Genomic DNA, 19,333 nt, shown 5'->3' on the forward strand with positions numbered 1-19,333 from the left:
ATTTTAGTTGCACTTTGCAGCCTTGGCTTTCAGTGATGTTTGGCTGCAGACCCACTTCTCTCCTGATTTTCCAATTTGCAACTTTTCACCTCGCCCTATTTTTTTTTCGCTTTTTCGTCAGCCAGCAGGCAAGTTTCTTGTCCGGATACGACGAGTCATGGCAGGCTATAGCTATTAAAGACACGCCGGAGTCAACTTACCTGGGCCACTGGCAGCCCACCGAAGCCAAAGTGGATGCAAATGGTTTTGTGATTTACCTTTGTTTCTCGGCCGCAGACTTGGACCCGAGTCGCAGGCAGCAAAATCCGACCCATCATCGCGTATCGAGAGCGCCTGATTATGATCTAAAGGCCTTTTTCCTTTTCCACGACCCTTCAGAATTCGGCTAACGAGCTGGTTTTCTTGAATGGCAAAAAAGCGACAAGTGCTCCGCTAACTTAGTGACTTGCTGTCATTCGCTTGGCGTAATTACAACTTTGGCTCGCAGGACCTTAAAGCTGGTTAAGAGTTGCGTAAATAAGGGGACTCAATGCACAGAAAAAAATATTAGTTACACATTAATACAAATCATTATTCCAGTAATTTTAACCTTTCTTATCAATATATCAGGGATCCTTATCAGTTTTTCAACATATGAGGATTAATATTTCAAAGAAACCATGAAAAACAAAAATAATAATAATAACCCCATTTATTCTCCTTTAATGGCTCATATATATACGATGCTAAAACGGAATCAATCCTAAATTTCAAAATTTCTTAATATTTTTATTAGAAAAGAAATGAGGACTTAAATTTATATATTGTGTTTACCATTTATAAAGTTTTAATTAATGAGGACCTTTAAGGTACAGGTACCATAAAACATATCATAGATCTATGCTTTTCTGAACACACCTATTGTTTATGCAATCCAAATCACAGCTACTTTGCATTTTTTCAAATAATTAATTGATATACAAAGTATATTGGTTAAACTCAACCTTCTCATATTTCTTACCAATTTTGCAACGCTTTTTTTTCTGTGTAGCGATGTTTTGGAGGGACAGGCAATGTTGTATAAACAATTAATTTGGCTCAAGTGCGCGCTTGATTTCGTTTTGTGTTTTATGTCACTCTTGATGCCTTTCAAGCGGGCCAAGCCGAACCCGCTGACACAATTTCATTAACCAACTTTCTTTTTTATTCGCCAACTTAACTCGGTTCGGTCTTATTCCGTTTCATTCTGCGCTGCTCTGTTTTCCGTTTTTGGTCTGGCGCGTGGAGGATAAAGAGAATTTGCCTAACAACTCGCACACACACTGTCAGAAATTGAAACTTTTCAAAAGCAATTGCTTGAATTTCAAGTGAAAACTTTCTTCTTGTTGCTCTCGTTCTCGTTCTCATCCGCCTTTTTTTTTGGCCAAGAAAAGTTGTTACTTTTGCCAGAAATATGCAAGCACTCTTTGAGATACAGACATATATATATATATACAATTTTGGGACTGTGTTTCTAAGTAATTGCGCGTCGAGGCAACTAGAGCAAACTGTCTGCCTTTTAAATGCCAACGAGCGCATTGACGCCAAAAACCAAAGAAAATGGCGTCCCAACTTCCTAGCCGCCATTTTAAAACAAATGCGTAAGACACCGCGTCATCGAGATAAAGTATACGCCATGGCGTTGGGATTAAGCTCAGCTGGCAGTAGGTTTTCCTGCACATATGGAAAATTGTTTCAGTGCAGCTCAGTTGTTCAGTTGCTCAGCTGATTACCGAACAGCCAACAAGCTTTGTATGAGGATAATCAGACTTGAAACTTCTCCCTCTTTTGTCGTTTTCGATTTTCTTTGGCGACTTCAGCGTTGCGCAACTGCTAAAAGTTGCCAAAAACTTTCTCTTTGTGTATCATTGTACAATTTATATAATCAACCCATATGAATATTTATCTCTGTCTGAGAACTTAAATTCGCCGAAATTAAATCGAGTCGCGGGCTGGCCAAAAAAGGCTATATGCAGCCCCTTCTCTTGCGGGACGCAATTCTCAGCCGTAAGCCTTCGAGCCGGAGCTTAGAAGCGGAGGCGCGAGTCTTAGGCATAAAGCTGGATTATGGCTTTAAGTGTAATTACCATTTACATGGCTTCCATCCTGCCTTGCCAGCTGGCGGTATTAACATGCTCCTAAGTCCCTGAAAAACGAAAAGCGGAGCAGCGCTTTACACGAGACACGAAACACGAAACACCGTGGCAAATGTTATTAAAAACTTAAACATCAACGAAGCGAATAAAAAATAAGGGGGGCGCGTGGTTTGTTAGGTGCGTTAGCAGCATCAGCCCCATTTCATGGTCGTAATTAGAAACTTTTTAGTTCGCACAACGCGCAGAGCACACAAAGTTGGACATGACTTTTGAGGCATTAGCCTAGCGCAGCCATTTTCGCGCCATGATGCGGTAATTAATTTCCCAATCCCCACGGGAAAGGGGGTGGGGCAAATTGCCGGACATTCGGCTGGTTTAGTTATCAAGGACACCCACGCGATGCGGTCACCCAGATATGCGAGGGTCAATTGAAGGGATTCGAAAAGAAAACATCAAAAAATTAATCGATTAAATATTAGCTCCTTGGCCCGTTTGTTTAATTAATAAGCGATTTAAATTAGGTTAGCTTATCATTTTGTATTTAATACTTGATTTAAATAGTGTGTCAATTTTCAATTCCAAATCCTTAAAAAAGCTATGTGGAAGGTACATTGTTACTTCATTAAAAATGTAACTTTGTTTTATTTCATAATAGTCTAGATAATCTAATCAGATAATTAAGTGCTTATTGGCAAATGCTTAAACAAGGCTATGTGTATAGACTTGTGTTCTACAACAAAAGTGTTTAATGCAATGATCAGAATTCCTTTTAAATGAACAATCTTTACCATTGTTTATAAAAAACATTTTTCTAACGACAACATTTTCTTTTTCCCCCATTTTTCCTGTAACAATATATATATCCAGTTCTGTTTATTACACATAAAACCACCCTCGGCAATTCGACAACATAATTATTTTTTCGCTAAATTCGAATTCAAATTAAACTTTTGCTCGTATATTTGAAAAACTTGGCGGTTGCGGGTTGAGGTTGCGGTTAGTCTTTGTGGGTTTTCCATTAAATTATAAATTTATGAGCCGCGCAAAGCGACCTAAAGCCAAATGCCCAAACACACAGCCTACAAATTTAGTTGGCGGGGTGGGGCGAAAAACGAGCTATCCCTGTATGAGTCTTACTTAATTACCGCGATAATTTACACTTTCCCTGGAATTGTGGCCTTATCCCATGTTTGTCACCCCTCAGGCGTAAAAATGAGTGTGCTCCACATAAATTAAAGTTTAAAGCTCAGTTATCTTACATGAGTTGCTTAAGGTTTTTACAGTGGACATCCGAAGACTACAACTTACTATTCTGATTTATATGATAAATAAAATTTTGAAACTTTTAAAATTTATAAAGTTTTTGGTGAGTTTTAGTGTGAAGCATTTAAAATATTGTTTTAAATTTTACAACCAATAAACTTTTTTAAATAGTTTTGACATCCATTATTCAACTTTTCGTTACCGAAACACCACTGTATTTGCATAAATATGTATGTTTAAGTTTGTCGTTGCGTAACAATTTGGATTACAGTTCAAGTAGTTGACAGTTTTCGGAGGCGGCTGTCCAAAAGGGGAGGAGAAGACAAGAGACAGAAGCGACATGCTAATTTATGAAAATTGCCCCCGAAATTATTGGCAATGAACATTTGCGAGTGCGTGGGCGTTCGATGGTTCAGTGGCTCAGTGGCTCAGTATCTCAGTGGCTCAGTGACGCAACATTGGAGGAACTCCAGCGGGATCTGTGATTATGGACTGGAACGTATTGAGACTTGTTAGCCACGGCCACACCCCCCTCGCAAAAAGTATGCAAATATTTGTGTGCTAGCGAAAGTGCCTGGGCCACAAGTATAATTTATGAGCGGGCTGCTTAAATTTCACTCGGGTGACGCACCAACAACATCGGAATTATGAGCACACAACGGCGCAGATAACATTTCGCCGGCTGCCAGCTAAGCAAAAATTAAGAAACAACAAGATGGTGAATGTGTGGAGGGTTGAGGGTCGGGGCATATTGACTAGGATGTGGTTGCCATTGTGTTGCCTTTAATCTTTCGGGCACAATTTACGCGAATCTGCCGCCACAGAAGCCCGAACTCAGCGAGGGGCACATTTGAACCAGCTCAAGGACAAATGATAACGCTTAACACAGAGCCGCCAGCGACTGCCTAATGATACTGTTACTGTTACAGTGAGTTTCCCCCGAAAATACTACCCACAAATGGGGGCTGGGATAGAACAAGGAGCAGGGCAAGTATGATGATGACAGCAAGACTGCGACTGGGACAACAAATTCTGTCATTAGATACTGTGTAACCGAGTATCCAAGCAGCCAGCGAGATACCAACAACCAACAACACCCCAAACCAGGATAAAAGACTAGCTTCTCAGACCGTAACTGAGAATCCCCTTTCAAACCATTGACTTCATATTTATATATGAAATAAATAAAAGATTGTAAAGACTTTGTTAAAAAAAATAACAAAACGCTTTGGTGACAAACACTACATGCAAAATTGTTGGTTAATATACTAAATACCATTCCTGTTACTATTAAGTACAGGTCAAATATGTATTAAATCAACTAAGATTGCCTAGTCCCTTAATTTAAATATCAAAAAAGATTTTTAATAATTATGCATTGTTTTTTTTTAAGTAAATACTTAATTCGTCAAGCCTCCCACGCATTTTTATATTTATTTTTGACCAATCAAAATCTAAAATTTCTTAGGATGTATTTGCATTTTTGATCTAAATAAAATGCCCTATTTGTAAAATCTTTACGAATTTTAAATTTTAGTTTAGACAAACAAACTTTTTTCCACTCAGATTTCAATATCTAAAAATCGCTTTGTATGTATTTGCATATTTTGTCTAAAAATAAATGCTAAATCTTCCACGAATTTTTCATATTTATAAGGCAAATAAATGAATAACCTTTAATTTGGGCAAGCGAAGTTCGTAGCAAAATCACAACATCCAAAGCAAGGGTATGGAAGGCCCGCTCATTTGCCCTGCTTTGCATTTATTCAGTTGACTTTGCTTTAACAATGGGAGCTGGGAGTCAGATTCTGGTCCTACATGCCGCATAGATTGAATATTTCCTGCTGCTGCCGCAGATTTGCCGGCATGCCAAGAGGCAGAATCAGGAGTAGAATCAGAACCAGGAGCAGCATGTGGAAATGTTTTGCCGCTCATAAATTTATGCCACGCGGCCAAGGCAGCAATAGCAGCAACAAAAAATGTTTTCTCTTGTTGAAATGTTGTCGTACATGGCCGTCGGCAGAAGGGTGGGGCGGGGTTATTTTGCTGCCACGCAAATAGAATTTCAAAGAAGTAAATCTTGAAATGAAATTAATTTTCTCAATTTTCCAAGCTGCAGCTTCGCCCCATCTCCGGGGTCTCAGTTCTACGAACTACAGACATTTGCATAGAAGCCAGTTGGGGGCGTGGCCGCAAACAGGAAAGTGGAAAAGTTTCTGGCCCAAGTGGATTAGGACCCTCGATGTCCTTGGCCTACAAAAACACAGCAGACATTTTCCACAGATAATTATACCCTCCCCAGAAATTAGCCAAAATCGATTGATTGATTAGCCACGCTTACATTATTAATGCCTGAGTAATAATAAATGTGCATCTATTATTAATTATAAGAAATTATGCTGCAATTAGATTTATGACACGCAAAAGTGAAATTCCCATAAATTCCCGTAATCCATTGATTTGTTAATTAAGCTGTCAGAAGAGCATTCAATCAGCACTGCAACCTGCAATCAGGCTAGAACCAACAAAGTCCTATCAGGTGCGCTCAGCATGTGGCAGCAAAACAAATTAAATAAGTCGCCACGAAGTTGGTCAAAAGCAGCCAACAATGAACGTTGGTCGAGCAAACTTTACCCCCGTAAAATGAAATGTTTTCCTAATGTGATTGTGTTGCTGCGGCATTCTGAACAATTGCCAATAGATTGCAACCCCACCAAGAGTCACACAAAGGGAAAACTTGATTTAAAGTTTTAAATAATGTTTATTTTTTTAGAAATCAATGCTGTAGGTCGCCAATAAGGTATTTTATATGTTACAACAAAATATAGAGGTTTTTAGTAATTACTATTAAAATATTTTGTGCCACAAAATATATAGTTTATAATGGTTAATTCCCATTTCTTAAAGCTTAAACTATTTAGCTTAATAGTAGCGTATAAGAAATGTAACAAAAACCTTTAAACCTTAGTCACTACAACAAAACTATTTCATGTCATAGAATATTTAAATGGGTTGATTAATTTTTTAAAAATAGCTTACATAAAATTATGCACATTTTTTTTTCATATTTACAAGAACAAGAATTTTTATGATATATAGGTTAACTTTAAATTTTACATAAACTAAAACATACTTTGTAGATTTTTTTTCCCCGTGCACCTTTCTTGAATGGTTAGCTTAGCATGGGTATTTCCATCAACATTTCATGTGTGCAACCAATGAAAGTTTCGTATCAAGCCGAAATGATTGCAGCAGCAACTTCCGCACTCAACTGCAATTAGTTTATGAGGCACGAACTTGCAGAATTTCAACGGCAAGTCTCAATCCTGAGGCACCTGACAGTCGGTTTCGAGTCGACTGCTCTTAATGGTCGGAAATCATGCAAAGTGCAAGTCGACTGCTGTTTAATTAAAGTCAATTTGTTTAAATAATAGCTGAAAAGTATATATAAACACTCAAGTACAGGCTGCAGAAGTCGAAACTTTGAGCTTATGCTCAGTAAAATTCGCATTACGAATACGCAGTGTGTGTCTGTGCGGTAAACTTTCCGTCCACTGCAGCTGTTTTGTTAGTAATTCAATGCACACACAAACGCAGCATACTGACAGGTTTTATGTTGCCAAAAAAATGTTTTGTGTGCTAACCAGATGTATCAGTGAATTATTTGGGAATTTTGCATCCCTGTGGATTTGCATGTTTTACGAACAGATTAGATTTCCATTAGCAGTACCAATTTAATCGAGCGTGTATTATGCAATAAGCAAGCACACATAAAACATGGTTTTCCAATGAGTGCACTTCAATTTGTTGAGATAGTTTAGAAACTTTGAATGTGCCCAAGCAGTTATGGCGAATGAACTCATCAGTAGGAGCCAACACTACAAGTGATTGCCAAAGCAATTTAAATCAATTTGCGACAGAGAGCAGCTTTAATTGCCAAAGGAAACTCACCTGATGGCATTATGGCCACAAGCAAATCAAGCAAATATTTTAAATTCGATATATCCTTTATGTCTTCTTGCGGACATCCTTTCAGGGCTCTCTAAGCCCGTTTTCCATTTGAGCTTAGTGAGAAATGTCAGCGGCATAAAATGGATAAGGGACAAATGTGACAGCTCACAGAAAAACATTTGGAGGCGAAAAAATGTAAAGAAGCAACATAAAAGGCGGTGGCCAGATTTTCCCAATCTCGGCAATGTCAACGACAGTGTCAACGCGGCGGATGGGTGATGCGGGGCTGGCCAGGCCACAGGACCTTCGGGATACACGCTTGTGCAGCTTTATACTCGGCTCTCGGCAGCGGACGTTTCCCAGGAATCGATCAATGGCATTCGCTTAGCCGCCTGGGCGCAAATAAATTGAACTTAAATAGACGACGTCAAGGGCATTAAATGTGACGTCGCTGTCGAGTTAAGTGCCGAAGGTGGCGGAATCTGGCCGGGAAGGCGGCTACCTCGATGATATCCTGGAAAGCAAATAGCACTGGAGCTGACGAGTGTCCTTAATGGACAATTAAATAGCCAACGAAGATTCATCGGAAGAAACTAGCCTCCTAGTTTTTGTTATTTTGCTCAATCGAGTGTTCTTTTAAAACAATTTAAAATTAATAATATATTTGTTATTATTTGCATTATCTTATTCCATCAAAATCAAAATAAGTTTAGAAGTCATTTAACTGGTAAGCCTGAAAGTGTGCTACAAGAAATATTGGTATTTAAGTTTTACTATTACAAAAATCGTAGCACACTCTTAAGCGCATTTATTACCAATCCTGAACCTTCCACCCTTTTCAATAAAAACTTTCCCTGAAATCCAAGTGTAACCCAAATATGCCAGCCAAACTAGCCGTGAAATCCCATTCAGCTTTTTTATTTTCTCAGCTCGAGCTTGCTTCCTGAAAAACTAAAGTTACCTCATGTGCATACACAACATCCCTTGCCAATTTCCAGACTAGAGGGTAGCTAAGCTCAATTCCGATTTTGATTACACTCGACTCGGTTCTTTTCTGTCCCTTGTATAGTAGTGCCACCAAATTTGCCACATCCGGCGCAGGCAGCAGTTTATATTTCGACTTGGAGTTTTGGGCGCCGGCGGTGTCGGTCGCTTTGTGGAAGCTGTCAAGTGTGTCTGGTGGCCCGAAATAAGTGGACTGCCAAAAAGTTGCCTTCTTTCGACCACGTCCTTCATGTCCTTCAGCCCTCTCTAAAGCTTTGTCTCCCTTTGCTTTATTTTTCGTTTAATAATATTTTCACTTTGATGCCACTTCGGTCAGCCGACTAAAACGCCCGGGGTGCGAGTGGTTTTCTCTTTATGCCCCCGCTTTACGGAAGTTGACAATTTAATTTTATGTACTTGCCACATTCCCTGCCATTCGCTGCCAGATACTAAACATTTATTGGGGAGCCAAGGGTTCGACTATTCAAACTGGCCACCAGGCCGTCGATTCTTGGCTCAGAATGCTTAACCGCATTCCCATTCTAATTCGCACGTGCTTGCAATTGGGCAAAGCCCCCTCTTCAATATATATAAATCTTCATTATGCACAAAAACATTCCCCGGCACTCCGCACTTAACTTATGCTCTTTTATATGAGCTCTTCCTCCTCGTTTGGCGCCTTTCCGTTTGATTTCACTTGGCTCTGGATGCTGGATTTGGCAGATACTCATACAAAACCCGCTGAGGCGAATTTGTACCTTATTTATTTTGCTGTAAGAATTTATGAATCCGATGTGCGTGTAGGCGAATGTGCCTTTATTGGCTTGGACTGTGCCTAAATATAGACCCATCAGTGTCTGACAACAGTAGCTACTCAACTCAAAAGATTCCACAATTAGGCTTCATCTTCTGGCAACTATTTAAAACTTGGCTGTTTATGGGGTGAGCCGGAGCATATTGCGCCACAAAGAAAACCCCAACTTGAGCACTTAAACACGAATTGAAATAAAATAAATAAAATTAGAATGCCTCCCAAAATGGAAGTCTGCAATCTCCCCCAAAATGGCTGCTTCATTCCCTATTTCTGCGCTTTCTCGTCGTGGCATCTGCCATTCCCTTTTCGCTTCTCGACCAGATAGAAAGCCAATTTTATGACTCAACTTAAATAGGCACTTTACTTTTGCTCTTAATGCCTTTTTACGAGAGTCTCGCGCTCGGCGTTAGTGCTCCTTCGTCCTGCGATCCGCGACATTAATGATTGCCACGCCCCTGTCGAAGCTTTATTCGAAAATAAATGGCCGAATAGTCGACGGCAAGTGTGTGGCACACTTATCTGATTTTACACTTGCCCCATCAAAATTATGACAGTCGCAAAGTGAATCGTTTGGCCGAGACGATCAACTTTGCCCAGCCAGAAGTTGCAAAGTTACAAAGCAGCCATGCGTGAGCCATTTTCCAGAATTTCAATTAAATTTTGGAGAGGGTGGAAAAGTTCCCCATATTGCGGGGAATCTTTGGCAGCCTCGGGCTTGAGGTCAGAGGCCAGTTGACGCATTTACACACAAATTACCGCCAAGTGTCAAATGCAAACATTTCGACTGTAGCAACCAACAATATTTGCCATAAAAACAGAAAGCGCCGAGCCATCCGCAAACGGAAAAGTTTTGTAATGAAGCAAGAACCCAACTTCCTTGCCCCCAAAAAGTTGAAGTTTACTTTAAAATTTGCAGCAAAATTTTGAAGCTGGCCTTGGGAGCCAGCTTCTAATTGTTAAATTTCAACACACGGCCATATATTTAATTAAAACTTTTACATGCGCTGACTGCAAGCCTCAATGCTTTATGGTCAATTGTCCCCGTGCACTCGATGGCCGTAAAAAGTTGGCCCGCATTTGTGTCAATTGTTGTAAATAACTGCCACCGCAAATTTAGTTAGATCCAAATGGAATAAATTATCCTGCAAGGCAGGACAATCGGAAATGTGTTCGCCATTTATTTGTGTTTTAATTAGAGAAATTTATGCGCACAATGTTCGTACATTAAATATGATTTCAAATAAAATTAATGAGTCCAACACAGGATGTTGCTAGCCCGCACAATTATCATAATGATATTTTCAAATGTTTTTACCAGCCTTTAATTTAATTGATGACAAAGCAGAGACTTTGAAACGATTAAACAGCAAAATTGCAAAACACAAGGTCGATTTAAATTATTTGTTTTGGCCAGCCTTAAATTTAATTTGAATCCAATGTAGATTGTTGTAGATATTCTAAACAGTTTATGAGTTTTATTTGCTTGTTATTTGTATATAAGCATTATTTCAAGGAATTTTGTGTTGTAGAAATAAATATTTTTAAAATTAATTGAAGTGAGTGTAAAATTTGAATGCGAAATTGAGCATGCAACATTTTAATCCATTTTTCTTACCATATTAAAAATTTTAAATTCCCTAAAATATCCATTGCAAAAAACGCTCTTATATCCCATTTGCTCTTAGCCCTATCTATTGTGCTTCAAAATTCGCTTGTAAAAAGCGAGACTTGGTAGTCGTTCATATGGCATCACGCATACGCCGTGTGAGCGCAAGCAAACTTAATTAATGTCAAGCCATGATGTCACAAGCAGCATAAATATTCCAGGACTGCCACAGTGGGGCGTCGACACGAGCACATGAGAAATCATTGATATTAGTTCGAGCAGCGGGATTTGCAGAATGGACTGAGCATGAGGATGAGGGGTCTCAGCTTGCAGCGAACTTTTGATTAAAATGTCGTTGCAAACCCGAAGAGCAAGAAGCGGGGAAAGCGGCGGATGAAAACTTTAGCAAACATACACAGAAATTGTAAATGTTTCGCAGAACGAAAAGTTGCCAAATCCCACCAAAAATGTTGTTCTATCTGTATGGCCCTGGTGTAAACTGTTTGCGGTTGCAGGGTTTGCGTTTTTGAGCTTGGTTTTGGAATCGGTCTGAGTTTCTTTTGCTGTTGACAATGCGCAGCTAGCAGCGGTTGCACAATGCGGAGCGATTGTAAATCCAAAGCCCAACCGCCGGAAACAAGAAAAATGCGATCAGGCAACCGGATGCAGGGCAACAACTCGCCGTAAAAATTCAATTACAAAGTCGCCCAAACCATCGAAAGAATGCAAATTTCCACGGCAGAAAGTGGGGCAAAGGCAGTCGGCAGCCGGAAGTCGAACAACAACTGGCAACTAGTTCAGAAGCTGTTTTGCGGTCCACCAGCGACCATTACGAATACGTTTACGTATGCCACTGCATAGATGGAGGGCGGAAAACCGGGAAAGCTGGGAAACTGCGAGGAAAAGCTGCATGTCGCAAGTAGTCAGTCACGTGCGAACGTGACGAAATTGCCACGATTCAGTTTTGGCCAGGCCGTGCGTGCCAATGACCAGCAGCAACAGCAGCAACAGCAGCAACATCAGAAACAGCAGCAACATCAGCAGCGGCAGCAATAGCATTCGCATTGTCCCGAGCTGGTTATTTGTTTGTTTTGTGCGTGCAGGACAAGAAATCCTGACAGTGACTGCACTTGCAAAAATTTCATTCAACCCATGAAAACTCTAGTCTTACAATCTAAACAATTGGTTTTATGTATATGAATAATTTTCTAAACAAATATTGCTTTAAAATTTTGGGGTATTTTAGATACAATTAATAGTACATTTAATTTAAAACGTTGTCTTTTCTGCAAGCATAGATACTTGTATTGAAGGGAAATTTAGGTGAAAGGCCAAGTAAGAAACTATATTCTGAGTGTGATAACTCCTGGCAAGCTTCCTCGTATTCATAAGGCTAGGGCCACAACCTCTTCAATACAAAAACCGCAAAATTCGAACTGCGAAAGCTGGCTGATCTGTATGAATTAGAAATTCTGCTGTTGTGTGGCTGCAGTTGCAAATTGCTGTGGCAACACACTGTCTCACACCTCAATTCGAGCGATTTCTAAGGTGTCAATCAGAAGAAGCTGCATTGATTGACTCGATTGTTCGCATGTGTCACAGCTGGGTAAATTGATTTTCTAACCTCTGTGCAGTGGGCTTAGGGAAAATTCCTTTTAAGTTCAAAGAGCAAGAGATTCAATTAAAATGCCTTTCACCATTGCGATAAATGGCATATCTGGCGTCTTAGCAACGTGCTAATTAAGTGGCAACTCTGCTGCAAACGTGCCCCAGGCGAATTCCATAACTAATTAATGTTGCATTATTCAATGCATTCGATGCAGTCGCCTTGGCTACTCGTTCATTCGGTCTGTAAATTCAATCAACGCAGGCCAAACACAATAAATTCCCAATGATTGGCATAAAATATTTACGCTGTAAGCCCTGGACAATGACAAACAGGTCTCTACGGACACACTGGGCTGACCAATTGAAAGCCAAACATCACAGTTTTCACCAGCTTTTGTGGCCAAGAAACCAAATCAAAAACGAACCTAAATGCATTGCCATAATTGAATTTACATCCTGGCAAATTCAGCCTAATTGCCGCTGCTAAACAAGACCCAAGCATGTTTGCCAAAAGCAATTATATTTTATTGTGAAATATTATTCCGTTGCCCCAACGAATTTTACACAAATTACGCAGCTCAAATAAAACCAAACCGAAATGGATAATATGTACTGTGGTTTGTGTTCTGCGGGTGTGTCTCTGTGTGTTTCAGATGTGGCTGTGTCGGTGTGCACAAAACAGGGCCTTAGTGAAATGATAATGGTAGGATGGTATTCTCGGACCACAAAACACATGGTCTAAATTAAACTAATTACGATATCTTTACATTTTACAAATAATTTTGCAATTAATTAATAAAGCTTTACATAATTGTATCAAAATCGGATTTCTATGAGCAAATATATGAGCTTAAAAGTGCTGATCATCAATTAAATTTTTAGAAAATCGATTATTTCTAAAATGCAGATTTTAATAAATCTAAATGACAAATTTAGGAAAATATTTTGAAAATTTTGAGAGTTACCTTTGCCTTGTAGTTAGAATCTTCTAGAATTGCATTTAAATAAATTGGGGCCCTTTATTGCAAATAAAATGGAGACTTGAATTTTTCACAATTGTAACCTTTTGTTTTGTTACCCTATTTGTGCATTTTTGCTTAAGGACATTTTCAAATTTGTGTATGCTATTAAACTCCACAAAAGCTTGACAAAGTCGGGGCTTAATTAGTTCTGTCACTTTATGCAGATTCGCTGGTGCCCCTCGGCTAATGAAAATCCGTTGTAAAATATTACGTATACGCACGCGCTCGGTGCTCATTCAAATTAATTGACTTCACGCTGTTATTGTTTATCCGACAAACTGTTGCGGCGCCAGCAGACAGCGGACAGCGCATATATTAACACATTTTAAAATGTCACTCCCTCTTTTTTTCGCTCTGTCCTCCACAGACCACACAGCGTCGGCGGACGAGGCCTCCTCCACAGCGGCGACGATGTCGTCGTCAGTGAGGCATATAAATCAAAATTTAATTATGTCACAGGCGAAGGCGGGCGGTGAGCCGGTGCCCGTGCCACTGCCGTTCGCCCAAAGTCAACAGAGTGCCGCATCCGGCGGGGGCAGCAGCATCAGCGGCTTCGACTCGACCAACAACGTGATCGATGGCCAGCCCACGCCGACGCACCTGCAGGAGGAGCCGCCGCTCCAGACGCACTCCCACTCGCGGATCCAGGCCAAGGATACGGCCGGGCCCTATCCCATTCCGGCACATCGGCCGGAGCCCGTGGAGAACCACCTGGAGGCCACCAACGGCATCGAGGGCGGCGGCATGGAGAGCCTCTTCGGCACGCCCATGTACTTCGGCACGGAGAACTCGACGGTGGTCACCACCCAGATCGGAGCCACCGCTCACGTGCCCTGCACCGTCCACCACATCGGCGAGGGGGTGGTAAGTACGCCCCATCCATCCCCATCTCGTATTGTTTTAATATTTTATTAAAAGCGAATCCATCACTGTTGCCGTGTTTGACTCCGGCTATGACGATAATGATGACTTTTGTGCCAGTTTCCTTTTGTCACCGCGTGGCTTTCTCCTTATTGAAAAGGAAAAGCATTGAATGTTAATTGATGAGACTCAAATCGATCCACGCATTATTTTAGTCCGGCTTTATTTCAGTTTACTCTTATTTCTTTTCTGGCCTTATGTTGTGTAGGTGGCCATACGAAGAGGGACATTTTTCAAATTGATATGTTTTATTGAGTTTGATTAATTTAAAATAAAACAACACTTTTAAGCTTTCCATTTCGTACAAATTCTGTACATTTTTGCTTTTACTTTTTCTTAACTACTTTACAGTGCTCACATTTTTTTTGGGCTTTCTATTATTTTGAAGCAAGGTAATCTTTAGTCTTAGGTACTTTTTTATACAATTAAGACCGCATGTTTCTATGTTTCCATTAAAAGAGTCTGTTTTATATTCCCCCACAATTTCCTTTAAAAAATTGTTGTATATTTTTTTTTATAGATGTTAAAGGCTTTGGAAAACATATTTTAGAAATGAATAAATAATTTAACGTTTTTCAGAAAGTCTTATAACATCTATACTCCGAAAGACAATGTTTATCATTAATCTTTATATGATTGATTAAAAAAAGTTACTAACCCTTTTTTCCTAAAAGAAAATCGGCCAGCATAAACCTCTGAATTCCGGGTAAAGTTTATTTGTTTCCCATTTCCACCTGCCAACCGGGACAGAATTTAATTAAGTCGCTCTGCTTATCGAGGGCACTTGTGTCTGGGGCTTCGTTTCGGCCCAGAGGCAAACTAATATGGTAGTAAACACACAGATTTCGGACATTTTGGCTGAGCGAAATGGCGGCGTGGGTCATTGAGCAGGCGAAAACACACACACAGACACTGGCCTACAAGAAACGGTGGCGAACGGCAGACAAATTACACCTTTCACTGGGCGAAAATTTTCGGGATGTGTGTGTTCGGCATTGACATGCCATGGCCTCAAGTGGTATTAATTTTCCGCTTGTCTAGAGTTATTACTCATACGCCGTGGTGTGCGTCACGTCTCGTGTATTTGTTCAAGCCCAAAGACACGGAGGTGTTTATGCCGGACTCCTCCCGTTTAGGCCCATCCCAAATGACCCCAGTGCGTGTTAGCTGCGTGTCTGGTTTAAATTGACGATTTCATAATTGTGCCTTCAAGTGTGCGGAAGTTAATAAGCACTTAAGTCCTCGTAGGCCTTCAGCGTGCGAGTGTGTGAGTGTGTTAGCCACTTTGCACGGCTGCGTGCTCAAGTGGGAATGCCCTGGCTTATATGGGCCACACAATGGGCTTGGGTTTTGGATCTCGGCCTAATAAGTCGGCAATTTGTATTAGGGAAATTGTGTTGCATAGCCTCTTTGGGGTTAACAAAATATTATCATCGTATGGCCTGCATACTCCAGTTGAACCCGGCCCGGGGCCGCCGTCCCTGTAATTGCACAGTTCTCAAAGGGAGCCCTGCTTAATTCGCCAGATGCATTCATTAGCCCCATCTTTATAGTGTACGGCGCATCACGCACTCAATGCGTAATTGGCAAACAGAGAGCTATACTGTGTCCCCAATGAGACGGAAATTCAATGAGAAAATGCACAGGGAAAAAAGTCTAAGAATATTTTGGTTTTAGTTGTTAGACAATATTAAATAATGGGGGTGCTAAAGAAATCTCAAGGTTCTAGAAACTAATTACAAACTTAAATCAAAATAGTTAACTGCGTTCTTTTTAGAGAAAAATGAACATATTTTTAAGGACTAACTAACAAACCCATTTTCTTTAATTAACGATAAATTTTTGCCTCTGTACCTCCTTAGACAAAAGTAAATTTAAACCTCTTTGAAAGCTGCAACTTCTCCGTCTAAATGGGGAATGCACTTTCATTTCATTTCATTGCCTTGCCATGTGTATGGAGCATTAAAGTCTTGAGCAGAGGGCTTCGGGCATTATGCGACTGTGAATGTGAATGTGAATGCGAGTTGGGCATGGGGATTCGAATGCAAGTTCAGTGGACAGGAAACGTGCACCTCCCGACCAGACGCAAATGATTTCCATATTTGCGAGTCCCCTGCACTGCGGCAGAAATCGCAATCGAAATGCTTTGTCAGGTGCTCGCTCCTCTGTCTCTATCGGTTCCGCAAAAAGCCCTCTTTTTTGCGCCTTCGCCATCGTAAATTTACTTTAGACGACAATAAAATGCAGGAAACATTAAATAAATGAATTGCTTCCTCGAGCGCACGGCTTTGTTTCGGTATTTTGCTGCAATTTTAATTTCTGTCGGCCCACCATTCCGCACTGGTTGCCTTTTATGACCAGGGATGACATCGAATTAATGGGAGTGAAATACCTTAAAGTTAAGCACACTTAATGCCTTCTTTTGTAAATCGTTGTTGACAACTTTCCATTAAAGTAATGCTATTAATTAAGACCATTTTCGTGCATATTGCAGACAAATCTGCCTCGCCAAGAATGGAATTTCTCTGGCAAATTTAAAGCCCATAAATCAAATGACACAAACAGCAAGAAGTCCTTGCACACACACACACATCCAGATTCACACACATGAGCGGAGAAAAAGTGGGGAAGAAAAAGAGCACTTCGAATTAAGAATTACGACACTCGAATGTGGCTGGGCGGACATTAAAATATGTCATTGGGGTATTAGTCGAGAGCAGCAGCTTAAATGGCATTTAAAATAAACTAAGCAAATACGTGTGTCCTGTGTCAGCCGTCACCCAAAGGACCCTTACCCTTTGGCTTTGCCAGTTGCACCCGGCTCATACAAATTGAACTAAATCAGCACTCGAGCAGCAGCAACAGTCAGTGCAAAAAGTTATGGTACAGCCATGGCTGGGAAAAAGAAAATTTCAGAGTGTGCGCTTTGCAAAATTTAATTTTGAGAAAAACAAACTGACTTTGGTTAGAAAAAGTTAACGATTTTGGTTTCTTTTTTGTTCAGAAAATTTAAAAACTATTTTGAAAGTGCTTAAAGTATTTTTAAAATGATATTTTAAAATATTTAAAGCACAAATTAATGCGTAATTAATGAGGAAATAAAATGAGGCAATTCAAATGTAATCAGAAAAATTAATGATTTTATTTTTTAAAAATGGCAGCCTAGGGAAGTTTAATTATGACGTTTAACATTTATACCATAAAACCATGCAATCAATAAATGTTAAGCAGAATTAACTATATGTTAACAAAATAATCAAATTATTGAAATATTTTAAAAATTTAAGCCAAAATGTTATACAAGAGCAAATCTAAATGTAGGCAGAAAGTTGAATGGTTTAATTTTTGAAAAGAAGCACTAAACAAACCATAATAGCTGGCATATAAAGTTTGACATAAAAAACTATTAATGAAATCATCTTAATTAAATCTCACTTTAATTGGTACTATTTTTTTAAATGTTCAAGTTTGAAATTGGACTCGTTGCTCTTAAAAGACAATCACTGTAACCCATATAAGCTCGTGTATATGTCCCTCGACGACTTTCAGTTGACTTGCTTCTGTCCATGGCTTTTTCGCTCTAAGTTCCAAGTTCCAAGCTTCGAGCCCCGCCCCCTTGACCCATCGCCTAACTCCATTTAATTCCGCTTCCTCTGGCGATGCTTTTGCCGATGCCGATGCCGATTCCCATGTTTGTCCTGTTGCTCCTGCTCGTCTGAGTGACTTGAGCGCTTAATTACTTTTTAGATAAATTGTCGTTTTTAATGTCTAGACTCGCCTCCTGTCCCTGGGATGTTTTCATAGAGAGAAGTAGCAGTAATTAAATGTGCTCGCAGCATGCCAAGATTCTACGGCGCTTCCGACAAAGGAAGATGCGAAAAGCTTAAGTGGTGAAAACTCGAAAATGTTCTCTTCGCTAGCTCAGATAGAAGGTAATTTATTTATAATTTTCTGGGAAAATGTTCACCAATGCAGATTAGAAAATATATAATTGCGTAAGAGAGTGAGCGAGAGTGCGGAAAACTGATGCTGCTGCTGCTGCCGGAGAATTGGCTCTGGAAACACTTTTCCTTCGCATGGCCAGATAAAAATACAGAAATTGGTATTTTATGAAAATTAACGCTGGGGGTCCTTGCCCTCCGGTTCGGATAAGTCGTTAAGATAAAAAAGGTTACGCAAATGTTTAGCCAGAGCAGAGTCAAACATAGGTAGTATATATATAGAATGTGCACATATAATTTGCAAAGTTTAAAATCAGATAAAATTGGAATTGCCCTTGTCCGAGTGAAGTGAAGTCTTAGCCGAAAACGAAACCAAAACCAAAACCTCGACCAAAACCGAACAGAAACCATTTAGTTTGCCTGCCAGCGGAGCGACATAAAAACAAACAAATAATTTAGCCAGCACATTGATGAGGGTTGGCGAAGGCAAAGGATAATGCAGGATGTTCCGGGGCCATCGCTCTGCCGAGCTTAATCAAAACAAACACATAATTCCTGCACATTCATAATTTTTGCATAGTTTCACCTCCGTTTCTGCCCCCAAAATTCGTTTGAAATTTCGCTCAAAATTTGGCACACACAATGTGTGCATATGTATTTTCTGCTTTGGCATGAGTTATATTCCATTGTGGAATTGTTGGGCGAACAAAATAATACACATTGTTGTTCCAGTTCCCCATTTTTATGTGAACTTTATGTGTTCCTCATTTTTTATTGCTCACATTCAGCGGTGTGTGTGTGTGTGTGTGTGTGTGATTGTGTATGAAAGCTTTAAGCCCTTGCACTCAAGTCTCACAGCAACAAACAAAAAGCAAGGACCTCAAGCTAACACAGACTTTTTTCACAAGCACTCACACTCATACTCACATTTGCACACTGTGTTGTAGCTCTTTGTCGCTTAAAAAAACATAAAATATTATAAAATATTTTACTGCCAGGCTCAGTTATTGTTGCAATGACCTTCGTTCTCAGATATTATATGTTCTATATATCTACAGCTGTATTGGTATCTGTGTGTCTGTTGTATCTGTATCTTTTTCTGTTTCTGT

At 40.0% G+C, this 19,333-nt stretch overlaps 1 protein-coding gene across 2 annotated transcripts in view; it reads left to right on the forward strand.

The window, feature by feature from the left end:
- The window catches only part of LOC128253870 (uncharacterized), a 37,096-nt gene that overhangs the window by 6,313 nt on the left and 11,450 nt on the right, over positions 1–19,333 (forward strand). For both annotated transcript variants that reach the window (XM_052982575.1, XM_052982574.1), the window contains exon 2: positions 13,730–14,226. In XM_052982575.1, coding sequence (XP_052838535.1) covers positions 13,730–14,226 — 497 coding nt within the window. The remainder of the gene's footprint in view (positions 1–13,729; positions 14,227–19,333) is intronic.

This window comes from Drosophila gunungcola (assembly GCF_025200985.1).
Source record: "Drosophila gunungcola strain Sukarami chromosome 2R unlocalized genomic scaffold, Dgunungcola_SK_2 000004F, whole genome shotgun sequence".
NCBI classification, from domain to species: domain Eukaryota; kingdom Metazoa; phylum Arthropoda; class Insecta; order Diptera; family Drosophilidae; genus Drosophila; species Drosophila gunungcola.